The sequence below is a fragment of the Pseudophryne corroboree genome, chromosome 8, assembly GCF_028390025.1.
Source record: "Pseudophryne corroboree isolate aPseCor3 chromosome 8, aPseCor3.hap2, whole genome shotgun sequence".
NCBI classification, from domain to species: Eukaryota; Metazoa; Chordata; class Amphibia; order Anura; family Myobatrachidae; genus Pseudophryne; species Pseudophryne corroboree.
In genome coordinates, this window is record NC_086451.1 from 132,785,059 (window position 1) to 132,804,792 (window position 19,734).

The 19,734-nt window shown below is 42.3% G+C and overlaps 1 protein-coding gene across 3 annotated transcripts in view; it reads left to right on the forward strand.

The window, feature by feature from the left end:
* LHX6 (LIM homeobox 6) overlaps positions 1-19,734 on the forward strand; it is a 193,451-nt gene that overhangs the window by 71,719 nt on the left and 101,998 nt on the right. For all 3 annotated transcript variants that reach the window (XM_063936932.1, XM_063936930.1, XM_063936931.1), the window contains one exon: positions 9,765-9,886. In XM_063936932.1, the coding sequence (XP_063793002.1) occupies positions 9,765-9,886 (122 nt within the window). The remainder of the gene's footprint in view (positions 1-9,764; positions 9,887-19,734) is intronic.

Consider the following 19,734-nt stretch of genomic DNA (forward strand, 5'->3'; position numbering starts at 1 on the left):
GTTTCCCCGAAGGCTGACACCATAAGTCCTGAGGGACATTAAACCACGAGGGGTTTGAGTGTTGCCCCTTTAATAATGTGCTGGTAGTTTCCACTTTAAGGTAGTCTGCTCCATTTTAGCAGCCAAAAATAGTTAAGTGGGGAGGAGTTTTTGTAGCTTACTGTGAGGTGACGGAGAAGATCTGCCTCTTTGTTCCAGTTTTCCAACCCTTTTTTGTTTTTCAACAACAGTTTTCCAACCTTTTTTGTGTATGGTTTATTAGTGTGTGTGTGGCGCGGTAAAGAACGGTAGCTTGTTTGTTAAGTTTTAGGCTTAGTGGATGCGCTCTACTTGCAGTGGGGTATGTAGTGAACCAATTGTACTGAATGGGAAATGGTTATACCACCTGATCGGGATGCCTGTGGAATGGAGAGTTGAACACGAACAATTGGTTCCTGAGTGGGTGTGTTTGGTTGTTATTTCCATTCTTTAGTGCTGCCACCATTTCAAAATGTAAATTTAAAGTATCATTTTATCAATTGAAATGCCAGCACCGTTGACTGTGTTTTTATTCTTAGTGGTTATGTTATATATATAGATATATAGTTGTTAAGTACAGGTAACAATTAAAGGGTAACACAAAATACGCCACTAATGAGTTTAATAGAGAAATACAGGAAAGTGTAAAAAGTATAAAACACTTCAAACTTGATTAAGGCGTAGATTTGCTAAAATGTCTACAAATGAAAACTGGTGGTATTGCCCATATCAATTCATTTTAGAGTCTAGCTATCATTTCTATACTGCATTCTAGAAAATGATAGACAGAATCTGGTTGGTTGTTATGGACAACACCACCACTTGCCTGTTATAGAAGCATTAGTAAATTTAACCCTTTAATACATTTAAATAAGCATAAAGCATACAAGCTCTTTGCAATTGACTTTAGGAGATGCATCATGTTAAACAGTAAGTTTCAGGATTAAAATGTGTATACACTGTGAACGTTCTAAAAAGATCCCTTCTGTACAGTAAGATAAAATGACTTGATTCCTAAGGACTCCTTCATTTATCTCTCACGTATGTTAATAAATACTGTATATCCAGTGCTGTATATTAGTGCATGCACAGTAAAACAAAGCAGTATTTTACACCTTGGAGTTCAATTTCTGTCCAACTCTAAATCTGGCACAAAGCTCTTTCGGGGCAAATCAATTGTTTTATCAGTTACCAAAAGTAATGGAAGCACATTGGAACAATTAAAATATTGCTCCGATGAGGGCCCCATGACTGTTAGCATGCCCAAAAGCACCAGGTTTAGCCATGCAAAGTGGCTAAACCAATCTAAAGTCCTGGTTACATCACCAAAACTCCCATTTGAACGCCCAAACCACAGACTTTTCCTAGATTTTTGTGCATTGCGGCCCTTCCCGCAAACAGTCCGGTCACGCCTGCAATGTCCGGACCAGGCCCCGAAAACACTGCCGCCAACACGCCCCGTGACCGCCTCTGCCTGTCAATCAGGCAGAGGCGATCGTACAAGTGAGATGTGTTCGCATCTCACTGTGTGTGCACGCACAGTTCTGCTGCTGTGCGTGCACACACAGCACTGGACTTCAGCCTGCTTTCACTGCCACTGAAGCGACCAGGTCTGAATTAGGCCCTTAATGCCTGTCTCAAGCATGTTTAAATTGCTATACTGTCTTAGCCTCTACCACCTCTACCACTGCCTTTTCTGTAAAGTAGTTTGACCTCAAGTTTCCTTTGAACCTACGTCCGTAAAGTTTCAGAATGTATCCTCGTATTCTAATACTTCTTTTCCTTTGAACAATGTCTCCCTCCAGTAACTTGCTAAAAAAACAAAAAAAACTTGATATAATTGAAAGTTTCTAGCATGTCCCCTCTTTCTCTTCTCTGCTCCAAACTATACATATTGAGATCTTTTAGTTTTTCCTGGTAAGTTTTGTGGTGTAAACCATGCACCAGTTTAATTGCACTTCTTTGTACAGTCTCTAATGTATTTATATCCTTCTGAAGATATGGCCTCCAGAACTGAATACAGTTCTCTAGACAAGAGCGTACCAATGACCTATGCAGTAGCATTATTACTTCTTTCTTTCTGCTACTGATTCCTCTGCTTATGCAACCAAGAATCTGACTTACCTTCCTCATTGTTTTTGCTTACTTGCCTTTAAGTAACCTGAAATACTGACTCCTAGATCCCTTTGCTACTTTGTAGTTTCCATTATACCGTAATGCTATTAATACTATATTTAGACTTTAGATTTTTGAGACCCAAGTGCATGATTTGCATTTTTTTGCATTAAACTGTAATTGCCATGCTCTTGACCATTCCTCTAGTCTACCTACAGTAGATCCTCAATCATTTGTTTCACCCCTCCTGGTGTGTCTACCCTATTGCATACTTTTGTGTCATCTGCAAAAAGGCATACTTTCTCTTTGATATGATTTGCAATATCTCTAACAAAGATATTAAAAAGCAATGGCCCAAGTACAGATCCCTGGGGTACACTACTTGTAACCTTTCCCTCTGGAGACTGCACTCAATTTACTACAACTATCTGTTTCCTATCCTGCAACCAAGATCTTATTCATTCAACCATCTTAGAATACAAACCCACTCTTCTGAGTTATTTAGCAGTCTGCAATGTGGGACCATTTCAAAAGCCTTACTAAAGTCTAGATATGATACATCGATGGCCCATCATCTATTAATTTAGTCACCTTGTAAATCCATGTGGTTTGGTAATTTGCTGGATTTTAGATATACACAATTTTTACTTTTAATAGTGTTTCCATCAATTTCCCTACTACTGATATAAGGGTCAATGGTCAGTAGTTGCTTGCCTCATTCCTTACTACACTTCTGTGCAGTGAGACTAACTGTGTTATTTTCTAGTCCTATGGAATTACTCCAGTAACTAGTGACTGGTTGAATAATTCTGTAAATAGTGCTACCAGCTCTCTGTTAAGCTCTTTTAGTCCATGGATGTGTCCCATATGGCCCCTTTGATTTATCCACTTTCCGTTTTGAGAGTTCTGTTAGGACCATCTCCTCTATAAAATAAATATACTTGTATCTATCTTATTTTTTTATTAATGTCCTTACAACTTAAATGTGGACCCTTCCCCTCTCTTTCTGTAATGAATACTGAGCAAAAATAATTATTTACATAATCTGTAATTTCCTTTTCTCCATCAACCAGCCTCTCACTATTTTAAGTCTTAGCATCTCTCCATCTGCTTTTCTCCTTTCACTTATATACCTAACAAAAGTTGTTCCCCCTTTTCCTACTGACTGGGCCATTTTCTCCTCAGCTTGTGCTTCTGCACATCTGATTACCTTGTTAGTCTCCTTCCACCTGACAATCTTTGTCCTCATTATTTGAGTCTGTTTATATTTCCTACAGGACATCTTTTTTTGCTTTCACACTAGTTGATACCTGTTTTTTAAACCACACTGGCTTCCTTTTTCTTGTGATATTCCTAACCCATTTGAGAAAAAGGTCTGTTGTTTTAGTGAGGCACTTTTTAATGTTTCCCACTTCTCCTGCATTCCTTCCAAATTCCCCCCAATCTGTCTATGAATCGCTGACACATCTCCCCATCTCTGCCAAATCAGCCTTCTTAAAATCAAACACCTTTGGTTTTTTGTGTGACATGAGTTGGTCCTTGTCTTTATAGTAAACCATATTGCTTTATGGTAATTGGATCCTAGGTTTTCTCTCACATTCTCCCATGTCTGATACATTTGTGAGCATTATGTTTTATATTGCATCTTTTGTGAGGTCTCCCTCACCAATTGCTTGAGGGATGCTACCTGCAAGGAATTTAGAAAGTCCCCAATTCTCGTGGAACTTGCAGAAGAGCTCTCCCACTTTAAAGTATAATTTGACTGTTACCTCCCCTTTTAAAGCCATTTTAGTGTTGTCCTGCAACAGTTTCCTGTCCAGTTTTTCCCCCTGGCCTTGTTGTCTATAAATCACCCCAGTGCAAATAATATCCTTCTCCCCCCATTCTATGGTCACCCAAAAGGCCTCAGTTGTATCAACAAAATTTTGTATTAAAGTAGCATTTACACATCTCCTAACATCTGCAGCTCTGAATGCAGGACTCCCGGGTGTGTGCCCAAAAAGGGGGTGTGGCCTGTGCAAAGGGGGCATAGCTTTGAGGGAATGCCACGATCGACAGCTACGCCTCCCATTTTCATCACAGTGGGGGCATGATCAGCGCTCTGTGAGCTGCTGGCATGCCCCGAGGCTCTCTGTTTCCTGTGAATAAACACTGTGTGCATGCACACAGCATCTATTCAATGCTGCTCTATACTAAGCAAAGCAGCGAGTGACAGGAGCCTCCCAACTGTGCCTCCCACCGCAGGACATTGCGGCCCGTGGGAGGGACAGCGGGTCAGACCCATAAAAATGGGACTGTCCCATGAAAATCAGGACAGTAGGGAGGAATGTATTTATGTTCTTTTTCGCATACATTACTACCCATCCTCTGATCTTTTCCATTCTGTCCTTTCTAAATAAAAGTGTATCCCAGTATAGCTATGCCCCGGTCATGTTTTTTATTGCACCAAAACTCCACAATAGCCACAACATCCAAATCATCCATTTCACTGTTGCACTGTTAGTTCTGGAATTTTATTGATCAAGCTCCTAGCATTTGCACAGATAGCTTTTAGAGTTTTGTTTGTGCATTTTCTATTCTTAGCTATGTTCAGACATTTAGGTCAGTACGGGATAGTTATGTGATAAACATAGTAACATAGTAACATAGTATCTAAGGTTGAAAAAAGACAATTGTCCATCGAGTTCAACCTATTTGTGGTCTCCTATGCACGATTATTTTGTATAAAATTTTGACTGAATTTGATGACTGCCGTTACGTTTTACCCCTCTTTTTTATAACAACCATAGTGCGTGACTATGCCCCGTAACCCTGAATATCCTTATCCATTAGGAATTTATGTAACCCATTCTTAAAGGTGTTGACTGAGTCCGCCATTACAACTCCCTCAGGCAGGGAATTCCAAACACGTATCGTCCTTACCATAAAAAAGCCTTTACGCTGTATTGTGCGGAATCTCCTCTCCTCTAACCTGAGCGAGTGTCCACGAGCTCTCTGTGTTGACGGCAGACGGGATGCCGGTGGTCACAATACCGACACCAGCATCCTGATGGTCACGATCCTGACAGTGGTGAGGTAAGTATTCTACCTTCCCCCTACCCCCCTAGCCCTAACCATCCTTTACTGCAGCCTAACCCTAACATCTCCCCTTAGTGTCTAATCCTAACCTCCCTCCTTCATGCCTAAACCTAACCCCCTCTTTCCACGGCATAACCTTCCCCCATTAGTGCTTAAACCTAAGCCCCCAGTAGTGCCTAACTCTAACTCCCCCCTCCCCGCTACCTAACCCTAACCTTCCCCTGCAGCCTAGCCCTAACCCCCCCTGGGTGTCATCTAAATCGAACTCCCCACCACCACCACAGTTGAATCCTAATGCTCCCAGCAATACTTACCTTCGGGATCCCGGCTGTCAGTATTCTGGCATCGGGATGCTGACTTGGTCGTGATTTCAGTGTTGATGTTGTGAAGGGTATAGGGATTCCGGCATCTGTATTTTGACTGCCAGGATCCTGACAGACGGGATTTTGAACGTATACAATCAGTACATAAGGCAATGTCAATTTTTAGGTTGTATTATCTGTTCTCAGATATTGGGGGTAATTCCAAGTTGATCGCAGCAGGAAATTTTTTAGCAGTTGGGCAAAACCATGTGCACTGCAGGGGGGCAGATATAACATTTGCAGAGAGAGTAAGATTTGGGTGGGTTATTTTATTTCTGTGCAGGGTAAATACTGGCTGCTTTATTTTTACACTGCAATTTAGATTGCAGATTGAACACACCACACCCAAATCTAACTCTCTCTGCACATGTTATATCTGACTCCCCTGCAGTGCACATGGTTTTGCCCAATTGCTAACAGAATTCCTGCTGCGATCAACTTGGAATTACCCCCATTGTTCAATGTTTATTCTGAATATGAATATTCACTTTGTGATTCCCACACCAGCTGTCCCTGAAGTTAAGATAGTAAGTCTACTTAAGACACAGGCCTACATCTGAGCCAACTGGTTAGCTGCTGAAGAAGAGCAATTTTAATGTGTTTGAGTAAACACCAGGTAGTATGCAACAATAAACTATGCTTCACTGAACAACATGAATTAACATACAGATAGAGCCTCGGTCATTTCACCTGCCTAGTCACGCAGGGAGTACACAGAAACGCTCCCATTCAGAGAGTCTCTATTGGGCGCGCGGACGGAGACACTCTCCATTTAAGTGAATGGGGTGCGTCTCTGTCTGGGTGTGCGCGCCCATCCAGATGGAGATGCTCACAGTGACTAGGTGTGCCCAGGCGGGCGCACCTAGTCACAGAATGAGCCTGAATAATGGAGGCTCCATCTGTATGTTTAAAAAGACAGAGGAGTTTGCACGAGGGTGAAAGCCAGGTTGGATTTGCTGGTAGCTCCATAGTTTCAGAGATGTTTGGCTGAATGTTTTCTTCAGTTTTCATCCTATTTAAGTCCTGAATATGTCCTCAGTTTTTGTAACATTTAAGAACCCTGTCGTGACTGTGATCCCACTACATGCCAACTTCACACAAATAGGGCCTTGGTGGGAATCCAACCCTAGACCTCAGTGCTGTGAGGCAGTAATGATATCCACTGCACCATACATATTTTATACTATATATGGACTATATATAGTACTTTACTCCAAAAGCAAACAATGGGCTTTACAGAAGCCTGGATTATAATACAGAGGAGAAAGACAAAAACAGCGCTTTCCAGGAATCGTGTAATAATTTATTTATTTACACATTAAATAAAACCAATTAAAATATAAAAGCACAATACCGGCCAGTATATAATTAGACTACAAATCCATTTATGGAAAATGTAAGCATTAGTAAAGCCACACAGCTATAGTTAAACCTCAAGTTTAGCAGCTTCTCAGTAACCACGTTAGTCCTGCTCAATTAAATGCATTAGTCCTGATATTAGTATAGCTCATAGCGATGTTAGAGTTTTTGCATGCAAATGTAATCAGTGCACTGACATAAGTAGTCCAACTGTATTAGTGTTGATTAGTTGAATACTTTATAAAAGCATCTGCTTCACAGGATTAATAATATTGTAGCACAACGTTGCATCAGCGGCTCTTTAAATATCACCTGATTGGTCAGTCTCTTAGAAAAACATCCACAGGCTTCTCCCGGCTCCTGGTGCTTTGAAACCTTTTGCGGTGCCATATCTGGAGTATCCAATTTGAGAGCCGCTGGTGAAATTGTGGTGCGCCATGCAGGTCTGGCCAGTACTGGACTTAAAATGATGGCTTACGCGTTTCTCCGCCTTCAGCAGCATTGCTTACATCGGCGGAGAAACCAGAGTATTAGTTTTGCAGAAAATACAGAAAACCATGAACATATAGATGATTAAATAATTGCATTAGTTACCTTGCCCACAATGGTACCAGATAGGCAGTTATCTTGTGCACACTACATAGGTTACATAGGATGAAATAGGCAATGCATTGACAAGATGACAAGTAATGGGAGAAAATAATATTTTTCTAGTTATTTGATATTTGAGTAAATTTACACCAATAAACTCATAACGGAAATACTACACAACCAATTTTATTTATTTTGTCACTGATAAATATAGCATAATGCCTTTATTTATTTATACAGATAGTAATTTTGTGTATGTTTGGGGTACCCCTTCCCCATACCTCCCAACATGACCCTCTACAGGAGGGACACAATGCTCTGCTCCTGGACATCCCTTTTAATTTATGATTGCCATCACCTGTGCTGAAACACCTTTCTTATACCCCTTTCAGGCATGCTCCAAATTCCCGGGATTTTGCACATGAACGCGCATCAACCCGGGAAATTGGTATGTCTGAAAGGCAACGACCTGGGAACGTGATCCGGGTCGCCAACCCTGCAATTGACTTGAGTCCCGGGAAGACAACCCGGCTTAGGTCTGAAAGGGAGACCCGGGAATTTGCTCCCAGGTCGCACCTGATTAGCGGGGCTGCCTGGAGGAGGCTGGAGTGAAGAGGGGGCGTGCGGCGGCTGCTGTAGTCCGTGCTGCTGTCAGTACTTGAAGCAGCCTGCGCAGCCAAAAAACAGACCTGTGAGAGTGAGAATGTGTGTGTGTGTGTGTGTGTGTGTGTGTGTGTGTGTGTTAGTGTGTGTATATATGAATTTGGCATGTGTGTGTATATTACTTGTACGTATGTGTTTGAGTGTGACATGTGTATGTGTAAATGTATGAGTGTGACGTCTGTGTGTGTGTATATAAGACATGTGACATTAGAGTAGCCTGGTCTGACCTGGCTGCCAGGGCAGACCAGGCTTATGTCTGAAACGGGTCGTCCTGGGAATTTCCCAGGTCTCAGGTTTAGTGTGAAAGGGGTCACAGCAAAAACCCGGGATTTTTCAGAGGTGAAAATCCTGGGTCTGAAGCAGGGAAATTCCCGGGTCCTATGTCTGAATGGATATGGGGGGTCATTCCGAGTTGTTCGCTCTGTAAATTTCTTTGCATCGCAGCGATTTTCCGCTTAGTGCACATGCGCAATGTCCGCACTGCGACTGCGCCAAGTAAATTTGCTATGCAGTTAGAGATTTTACTCACGGTTTTTTCTTCGTTCTGGTGATCGTAATGTGATTGACAGGAAGTGGGTGTTTCTGGGCGGAAACAGGCCGTTTTATGGGTGTGTGCGAAAAAACGCTACCGTTTCTGGGAAAAACGCGGGAGTGGCTGGAGAAACGGAGGAGTGTCTGAGCGAACGCTGTGTGTGTTTGTGACGTCAAACCAGGAACGACAAGCACTGAACTGATCGCAGATGCCGAGTTAGTCTCGAGTTACTCAGAAACTGCACAGAGATGTCTTATCGCAATATTGCGAATCTTTCGTTCGCAATTTTGATAAGCTAAGATTCACTCCCAGTAGGCGGCGGCTTAGCGTGTGCAAAGCTGCTAAAAGCAGCTTGCGAACGAACAACTCGGAATGACCCCCATTATCCATTAACCTGTTCAACACAGGTGCAGACAATCATAAATTAATTGAAAAGTCCAGAAGCAGAGCATTGTGTCCCTCCTGGAGAGAGTCATGTTAGGAGGGGTGTAGTATGGTATGCCGGCGGCTGGGCTCCCGGCGACCAGCATACCGGCGCCGGGAGCCCGACCGCCGGCATACCGACAGCATGGCGAGCGCAAAGGAGCCCCTTGTGGGCTCGCTTTGCTCGCCATGCTGTGGGCACAGTGGCACGCTACGCGCGCCACGCTATTTATTCTCCCTCCAGGGGGGTCGTGGACCCCCACGAGGAGAGAATATCTGTCGGTATGCCGGGTGTCGGGATTCCGGCGCCGGTATACTGTGCGCTGGGATCCTGACATTCGGCATACTGAAGACCACCCGTTAGGAGGTATGATTCCCACTGTCAAATTACTTTTTGGTAGTGTTCCTCTGTACTCAAGTCTGCCTGTCTATGTAATACATAAACAGGGGTGAATAGATTTTTAGTAATCATGCACAGTGTCAATATATCTGTTGTTTTCTCTCTGGTAAATTTCTTCAACAGAGATACAGTGCAATACATATAGCTATTTATATTAGAGTTCTAAAATTGATTTACAAATAAAATGACTATTATTGATCATGTGCTGTGTTTTTTTCTTCAGGTGAATAATTTAATTTGGCATGTCAGGTGTCTGGAGTGTTCCGTGTGCAGGACGTCGCTGAGACAGCACAACAGCTGTTATATCAAAAACAAGGAGATATTCTGTAAAATGGATTACTTTAGGTAACGTAGCATTGTATTCAGACCTACTGTTATACTGAAAAGTAAATTACTGCAGAACAATTGCATCTATTGATCTTATGAAATGAAACTTACTGAGAGTATAAAACTTGTGTTTTTTCTTGCTTTTATAAGATCCAATCTGTCATTATGAGGTTTGTGAGTGGCAAACATGCAAAATCAGTTCAAGTTGGATAATTAGTGCAGTACTAATTAGCATAGAATGGGACTCATTATCTTGTGGAGAGATACATATTTTTAGTTTTTGAAACAAACGTGTTACGATCGGATCAGAGATTAATTATTTTTGTACCAATGTTTGTCAATTGACTGGTTATAATTATTCTGAAAACAGTGACTATGGCACCTTGGAGAGGAATGTGAGCTGGAGGACTAATGGAGAACCCCGAAACCAGAACATTGAGGCTTCTCATTGGTTTCCCCGCAGCTCACAACACCATATTGCAGCCATTTCAAAGTTGTGAGCAAAATGGTGATAATTAAAGATGTGCGCGAACCACCATGTCTTGGTTTTGCCAAAACCACCCTTAGTGTTTTGTTTTTGTTTTACATTTTTGGCAAAACCACTGTCAGGTTTTTTGGTTTTGGATCTGGATAATTGCTTAAAACTGCCAAAATCTGTTTTTGTTCATACAGTATTATTAACCTCAATAACATTAATTTCCAGTAATTTACAGTCAATTTTGACCACCTCACAGCTCACAATATTGTTCACCAATATCGGCCAAAGGTTGGCTGGCTAAACTAAGCAACAACAAACACACAACAGTTATGAAAATGTGTTGCAAATTAGTAATTAGAGCAATAGCCAAACATTTTTTTTTGTCTATGCAAAAAATACAGTCACCAATGACCCCCAAAAATGCAGCCCAAAATGAAAAGAAAAGTGGTGCAAGATGGATTTATCTTTAGAGCCCTCACTTTTATGTTGTATATAAAAAGGACATGCACACACGTTTAACAAACCAGGCACTTCAGCGACAGGGACTGCCATTACTAATGCTGAAGTGCTTGGTTTGTTTGGGCCCCCACAAACCAATTTTTTGTAAGGACTACCTCCAATCATTAATGAGGAGGTTGATGATGAGGGTATTGGTGGTGCAGATTACATGTGCTGGTCCAAACTGCTGGTAACTGATATTGGATTGCTTGCTATTTTACAGATATTTTTGAGATTATGATAAATAACATGCATGAACTTGCTGCAAATGATGTAATAAGGAGAAAAGTTCATAGATGGTTAATGTTCCTATGTCTACTTACTTTGGCTTCACAAACGGTACAGATGGCTTGACAAATGTTGTCAGGATTTGGGTAAAAATAATTCTACACAAAAGAGGTGGCTTTTTTTTTTTTTGGGGGGGGGGGGGGGGGGGTTTCCAGGCATGACAATGTTTTGTTTTTTGTTTTTTTATCATGGACAAGAAATGCTGCCATTGGTGGCTGACTTACTTTGACTCAAACAACATCTTCATCATCAACATTCTCAATAGCATCAGATACACAAGTATCCCCCTCACCCTGTTGCACTTCCACAATAGCATCCTCAATTTCTATGTCACCATCTTTACTTGTCCTGCTCATCCCCACATTTGCAGAGGGAACAAAAATTGTGGAAGGAGGCTTCTTTATGAGCACAGTGTCAGAAATGTCAGACTTACACATAACTAACGTGGACACCCCTAGACTCCCCTCGGGGATTTGTGAACGCACAGTTTGTTCTTCAGCCTTAAGGTGGGATGTAATGGCGTCTGAGTTTGCCGGAGGTGCGGGATGCTGACCAAACTCAGACTTTTTTTTAAAAGCTACACTCATTTGCAAGGCATGGTTTTACCTTGTAAATGACTGTTGCCATTACATCCAGCCTTTAGTGTTCTTTTATGTGGTCTGTTTTAAAGTTAACACCTCTCATAAGGGGTAATTCCAAGTTGATCGCAGCAGGACATTTTTTAGCAGTTGGGCAAAACCATGTGCACTGCAGGGGAGGCAGATATAACATGTGCAGAGAGAGTTAGATGTGGGTGGGTTATTTTATTTCTGTGCAGGGTAAATACTGGCTGCTTTATTTTTACACTGCAAATTAGATTGCAGATTGAACACACCACACCCAAATCTAACTCTCTCTGCACATGTTACATCTGCCCCCCTGCAGTGTACATGGTTTTGCCCAACTGCTAAAAAAATTACTGCTGCGATCAACTTGGAATTACCCCCATAGACTTAGAGCAAGAAGGTGTTACATCATCATCTGAGGTTACAGACTGTGTTTTGCCCCAGCTTCTGCATTAGACATTCTTCCATTGCATGAAACAACTTTAGTACTAACAGGACCACCACTCACAAACAAAGGTCAATGACTGAGCCTTTACTTGCCACTGCATGTGGTGTATGGCATGTTGGCAATTTTAGGTGTTTTGGCATTAATCATTCCCATTATTATTAGAGGTGAGGTTTTCTTTAACATTGTGAAACAGGTTTCAGGTGACCTTTCTTAAACTTCGTGTCCCTTGGACCGCCTTTACTAGATGTTGAAGTATTTTCATGACTGGAAGCAGCCACAGCACTAGTACTGGGTTACTTCTCCTGCTCTTCTGTCGACTGATCCATATCCATTTTTTATTTTACACACTGCAACTCACAGTGCTTTAAGTAAGAGTGGCACACTGACACCTAGTGAATGTAATTATTATTGTACATCAAAATGCCTGAACCTGTGCAACGGGTCTGGGACTCCAGGTAGACAACAAAAAGGTCGACACACCTTAGGTCGACGCCAATTGGTCGACACACCTTAGGTCGACATGGACAAAAGGTCGCCATGAACAAGGTCGACGTGGAAAAAGGTCGACATGAGTTTTTTATGTTTTTTTGGTGTCGTTTTCTTCATAGAGTGACCGGGAACCCCAATTAGTGCACTGCGTCCCCTCGCATGGCTCGCTTCGCTCGCCATGCTTTGGGCATGGTGCCTTCGCTTCGCTCGGCACAGATTACCGTTCCAATCGTACTCCACGTGGATCGTTAAGTATGAAAAGGTTCCAAAAAAGAAAAAAATTGTGAAAAACTCATGTCGACCTTTTTCCATGTCGACCTTGTTCCTGTCAACCTTTTGTCCATGTCGACCTTTTGCCCATGTCGACCTAAGGTGTGTCGACCAATTGGCGTCGACCTAAGGTATGTCGACCTTTTTGTTGTCGACCTGGAGTCCGGATACCTGTGCAACACAGGCGTTTTATTTTATTTTATTTTTTACACACTAAGACTCACAGCGCTTTTAGTAATTAGCAGCACACTGGCACCTAATTAACATTATTATTTTTCAACACTGCACCTATATTGAGCCTGAACAACACATGTTTTATGTTTTATTTTTTTGCACACTGCGACTAGTAATGATGGCACACTGGTACCTAATGAGTGTTTTCTTTTACAGTTTTAATTTAAAAAATGTAACACAGTGCCTGCACTAAACACACAACACAGTGCCTCACAGTGCTGCAGCCGACAGCCCTTTACTGACTGTCACAGCAGTGATGCAGCTCACAACCCTTCACTGACAGTCTGACAGTCACAGCAGTGCTGCACTACACAGTCCTTTTACAGCTCTTTTTGTCAGAACTCTCCAGAATTCTCCTTGAACCAATTCTGGACATTGTGGTACCAGTGACAAAAGCATTATCCTGCTGGAATATTCCATTATTGTGGGGGTACATGAAGTCCATAAAGAACTGCAAATGGTCCCCAAATACTACAGTGTAGCGATTGCTAGTTCATGACGTGTCCAAGCGGACCAGCCCACCCAGCCCATACCATGGGAACACACCCCATACTATTATGGAACCACCACCAGTCTGCACGGTATCTTGTTGACAACTGGAATCCACGGCTTCATGGGGTCTGTGCCACACCTGTTACCTACCATCAGCCTAAACAAGTAGAACCATAACTCATTGGACAACACATGTTCCCAGTCCTCCAGGGTCCAATTAGCGACGTCACAAGCTCAGGTGAGCCGATATATCCGGTGTCATAGTTACTGGCACTCTGCTCTTCTCTGCTCCTATATTCCATGGAAGCTAAAGAACGCTGCACTGACCTGTAGGATATGAGCGTGATACCTCTTGCATTGAATGTGGATGTGATTTGAGCCAGTGTCGTTTGTTACCATGGACAATTCTGGCATGACGCCGCTGGTCACAATCATTAAGCACCTGTGGTTTGCCACTATGCTGTCCACGGCGGGTTGTAATGCTTTCCCAGAGTAGATGTGACACCATAGATTGAGAAATATCCACATAACTTTGGAAAATTAATATCCCATCCGTCGGACCCCACAATCATGCCCCATTCGAAATCAAAAGTAGAGAGATTTTAGGTCATTTTGATGTCTGGAGAACGTGTCATAGCTGCAGATTTTTACAACTGACACCAAGAAAGACCTCCAATTTCACATAATACTGTCAGGTGCCTAATTTCCAAATTCCGAGAAACTGGTACTGTGGCTGACAAGTCACGGAGTAGTCATCCAAAAAGTGCTACTGACGAGACAACCTCAACAATGGTTTTGGCATCCTTTGTGAAGAGCCCACAATGCAGCACACAATGGCCCTCATTCCGAGTTGATCGCTCGCTGACATTTTTCGCAGCGCTGCGATCAGGCTAAAAATTGGCACTTCTGCGCATGCGTATGGTACGCAGCGCACACGCGCAAAGTACTTTCACACAAAACTATGCAGTTTTACACAAGCTCGAGCGACGCTTTTCAGTCGCTCGAGTGTTCGTAGTATGATTGACAGGAAGTGGGTGTTTCTGGGCGGCAACTCAGCGTTTTCAGGGAGTGACCTGAAAAACGCAGGCGTGCCTGATAAAAATGCAGGAGTGGCTGGGAATATGGGGGAGTGGCTGGCCGAACGCAGGGCGTGTTTGTGATGTCAAACCAGGAACTAAACTGTCTGCACTGATCGCAAGGTAGGAGTAGGTCTGGAGCTACTCAGAACCGGCATGACATTTTTTCAAAGCAGTTCTGCTAATCTTTCGTTCGCACTTCTGCTAAGCTAAGATACACTCCCAGAGGCCGGCGGCTTAGCATTTGCACTGCTGCTAAAAGCAGCTAGCGTGCGATCAACTCGGAATGAGGGCCATTGGCCCTCATTCCGAGTTGATTGCTAACTGCCGTTGTTCGCAGCATAGCGATCAGGCTAAAAATCTGCATTTCTGCGCATGCGTATGGGCCGCAGTACGCACGCGCGATGTACTTTCACACAAAACTATGCAGTTTTACACAAGGGCGAGCGATGCTTTTCTGTCGCTCTGCTGATCAGTGAGCGATTGACAGGAAGTGGGTGTTTCTGGGTGGTAACTGACCATTTTCCGGGAGTGTGCTAAAAAACACAGGCGTGACAGGTGAAAATGCAGGCGTGCCTGGGGAAACCGGGGAGTGGCTGGCCGAACGCAGGGCGTGTTTGTGACGTCAAAGCAGGAACTAAACAGACTGAAATGATCGCAAGGTAGGAGTAGGTCTGCAGCTGCTCAGAAACTGCATGAAAATTTTCACGAGCAGTTCTGCTAACCTTTTCGTTCGCACTTCTGCTAAGCTAAGATACACTCCCAGAGGGAGGCAGCTAAGCGTTTGCACTGCTGCTAAAAGCAGCTGGCGAGTGATCAACTCGAAATGAGGGCCAATGTCATAGCATCAAAATGACCTCAATTCTCTCCTCTTGTCAAAACCATCTTGTTACCTGCAACAAAAAAAGTGTTGTAACTTTTGAACCATAACTGATATTTCAAATATGTTTGCAGCAATAAACGTTTCAGCAAATTCTGATGTTGTTTGACATGTTACACGACCCCCTTTACATTTGAAAAAATTTACTTAGTTTCAAGATGGCCAGTTTCAAAATGGCGCCCAGGTTCGGTACATAAAAGATAGCCCACCCATACCTTACTGGAGTATTCAGTTTTCCCGTTTCCTGCACATATTTTGAAACAAAAGGGTTGTTAGGTGTGACGTGAACATGGCACAGTAACAGGCCATCATGAAAATGAAATTAATGTCGGGCTCCAATTTTATAGTAATAAATACACTATAGGGGTGTGCTGGAATTATTCTCTACAGATAGATAGATAGATAGATAGATAGATAGATAGATAGATAGATAGATAGATAGATAGATAGATAGATAGATAGCAGCACTCCTAGTGTCTGGAACATATAGGCTTACAACAGCATAGCGTCAGTGCAGTTTATTGTGTGGCACTTTCGTCAGGTCAAAAGTATATAATGCAAGTCTTACCTTAAATAGCTACCACAAGCTCAGTGAGACAACACTCTCCAGAAGAGGGACGGGACCCCAGTCCGGTCAACGTATGTTGGATGATGTCATCGGCCAATGCATCATCAGTGTGCTCCCCATCAGCATGGTTCCAATACACTCTGGCTAAATACAAATACAGAACAACTCTGCTGAAAATACATAGCAGACATTGATAGCAAACAAGCATATATACATAATTCTATAACATAATTGCGTAGCCGCTAATATAACTGACTACATGAGTGACATCTAAACATGATGTTATACCTCTATATAACCAATAATAGATTAATAAGTGTATGTTATTACATATCTAGATGGCCAATGTAAGGCTATTTCCTAACAGTCTTATGATAGAAGATAGAAGATAATAGAAACAGTCATAGTTAGTGAAAAGCAAGCAACCTGTATATATATATAAAAATCAAGGAAGATAGTGGCATTATTAATAAACAATAACTCATGAAAAATTGTTAAGACTAAGATGGTCATTGAGCCCCTTGGGAACTAAGGTGCCCAAACGGAAAATCTATTCAGTCTCTAAGTAGTTTAGTTGCCTATCACCACCCCTAATGGATGGCAATACTTGATTGATCATCCTGTATCTACTAGAAATTGCAGACACTGTTGTTGGTCTAGTTCTGGAGTATCAAAGATGGCTCATACTCTGGGGTTTCAATGCATGTGCTGATGATGATCTCTCACGCCTTGGTCCATACCTCCTGTGCACAATGAATGATCTGGGCTTCCCACAAGTCATTCTGTCTGCCACACATAGAAGTCATCACATTCATGACCTTGTCTTTCAGATTGGACTAGAAGTATCTGATATATTTGAAAGGTTCTATCATGTCCCCCCTTTCTCTTCTCTGCTCCAAACTATACATATTGAGGTTTTTTTGTCTTTCTTGGTATGTTTTGTGATGTAGGCCATGCACCATTTTAATTACCCTTCTTTGTAAAGTGTCTAATTTATTAATATCCTTCTGAAGACATGGCCTCCAGAAAGGAACACAGTATTCTAGATGAGGCGTATCAATGACCTATACAGTGGCATTATTACTTCTTTCTATCTGCTGCTGATTCCTCTGCCCTATGCAGCCAAGCATCTGACTAGCCTTCCTCTTTGGTTTGTTACATTGCTTACCTGCTATTAAGTCACTTGAAATAGTGACTCCTTGATCCCTTTCCTCCTCAGTAGTTTCCAGTATAGTGCCATTAATACTACATTTAGCCTTTGGATTTTTGAGACCCAAGTGTGTGATTTGGGTTTGGTATGGCTTACTGGCACTGGGGATCCCGGTGGTCAGCATACCGACCACGGGCTCCTGGCAGCATATGGCAGCAGTGGGGGGGGGGGGGGGGGGGTCAATTTCTTTAGGGTTGGACCCAGGTAACAATGCATTGCAACCAGCTTGACCCTGGTTATGCTTAAAAGCTGCTGATTGGCTGTGTATGCAGAGGTCCACTTCAAGGGAGGCCCTATGAGCGACATGTGCTTGCTGCACTCGCCATGCTGCGGGCCCGGTGGCAAGTTATGCTCTCCACAGGTTCTGTTCCCACTCTATGGGTGTCATGGACAACCACAAGTGGGAAGAGTTCCTGCTAGTCGGCATGTCGACAGTCGGGATTTATAGGGGGCGGGATGTACTGCCGGTCACATAACTACATCCCCATGATTTTGCATTTTTTGGCATTAAACTGTAATTGCCATGCTCTTAACCATTCCTCTAGTCTACCTAGGTCCTCAATCATTTGTTTAACCATTCATGGTATGCCCACATTGTTGCATTAAGTCATCTGCAAGCAGGCATACTTCCCATTTAATGCCATTTGCAGTGTCACTAATAAAGATATTAAAAAACACTGGTCCAAGTACAGATCTCTGGGGTACTCCACTGGTAACATTTCCTTCCTGTGAATGCACTCCATTTACTACAACTCTCTGTTTTCTATCCTGCAACCAAGATCTTATCCATTCAACTATCCAATCCCAAGCTTTTGAGTTTATTTAGCAGTCTGCGATGTTGGACAGTGTCAAAAGCCTTACTAAAGTTTAGATAAGCTGTATCTACAGCCCCACCTTTATAATTTACTTTAGTCACACAGTTAAAAAAGGCAATAAGGTTTGTTTGACATGATCTTCCACCAGTGAATCCATGCTGTTTGGTATCCTGTAAATTGCTGGATTTGAGATAATCTACAACTGTTTCTTTTAAGAGTGTACCCATAAATTTCCCTACTACTGATGTAAGACTCACTGGTTGGTAGTTGCTTGCCTCTTCCTTGTTTCCACTTTTGTGCAGTGGGACTATGTTCGCTCTTTTCCAGTCCTCTGGAATTACTCCTGTATCTAGTGACTGGTTGAATAGTGTTGTTAATGGTGCTACCAGCACCCCTTTAAGCTCTTTTAATATCCTTGGATGTATCCCATATTGCCCCATTGATTTATCCACTTTCAGCTTTGAGAGTTCTGTTAGGTCCTTTTCCTCTGCAAATGTACTTGTTTCATGTTTCTGAATATCCCTGCAACTTAACTGTGGTCCCTTCCCCTCCCTTTCAGTAGTGAATACTGAGCAAAAATAATTATTAAGATGATCTGCTATTACATTGTCTCCCTCAACAAGACTCACAGTCTCCATCTTTAGTCTTATTATTTTTGCCTTTTGTTTTTCTTCTTTTGCTTATATACCTAAAAAAAGTTTTACCTCTTTTTCCCACTGACTGGGCCATTTTCTCCTCAGCTTGTGCCTTTGCACATCTGATTACCTTCATAGGGGTGTATTCAATAGATGTCGGATCCTTTCCGACAGCTCAGCTTTTCTGTACAGTGGAGATGCTTTGCAAGCCAGCATACCTGTAGCCTGAGGAAACCCTCTCTAAGGCAAGATGCAATGAATTTGCAAACTTCTTTGCAGATAAAATATACACCTTCCGGGCTGGAATCTCCACAGTGCCATCAAAGAATGGCCATACTAGCACCTTATACAAATTACTTTACATTTTACATAGGCATTCCTGACAACATACTTAAATGTAGATGCCTATTCTGCACACTTGGGAGCTGCTATCTTAACATACAGTAATCCAGTTCCAAATTGCGATACTAGATGAATGAAAGCATTATTTCATGGAAGAGAGAAGAAATGCTTTGGAGACTGACTTAAGAAATCTGTGAGTTTGTTTTTTAAAAGGACCAGTCACATTATTATACAATTATTTTGTCTTTTATTGTAATTGTCGACTAGCATGTAAACTGGCCAGCTCTCTTTCGGAGTGGGTGACTCAGCTGGGGTGATCTCTTTCATTCCATTCTGTTTTGAGATCTTTAGTGTGAGATTGATGTAACCGCTAGGTAGTGTAATGAATATCCATACATACATTATTAATATTCTGCACAATGGGAGAGTTGAGGCAATCAGGTATTTGATAGGCTACAATTTGCATTGTATTGTTTTAAAAATAATTATTCCTGTGGAGCCACATTTTTAACAATTATAATCTGATTGGTCCACTTTA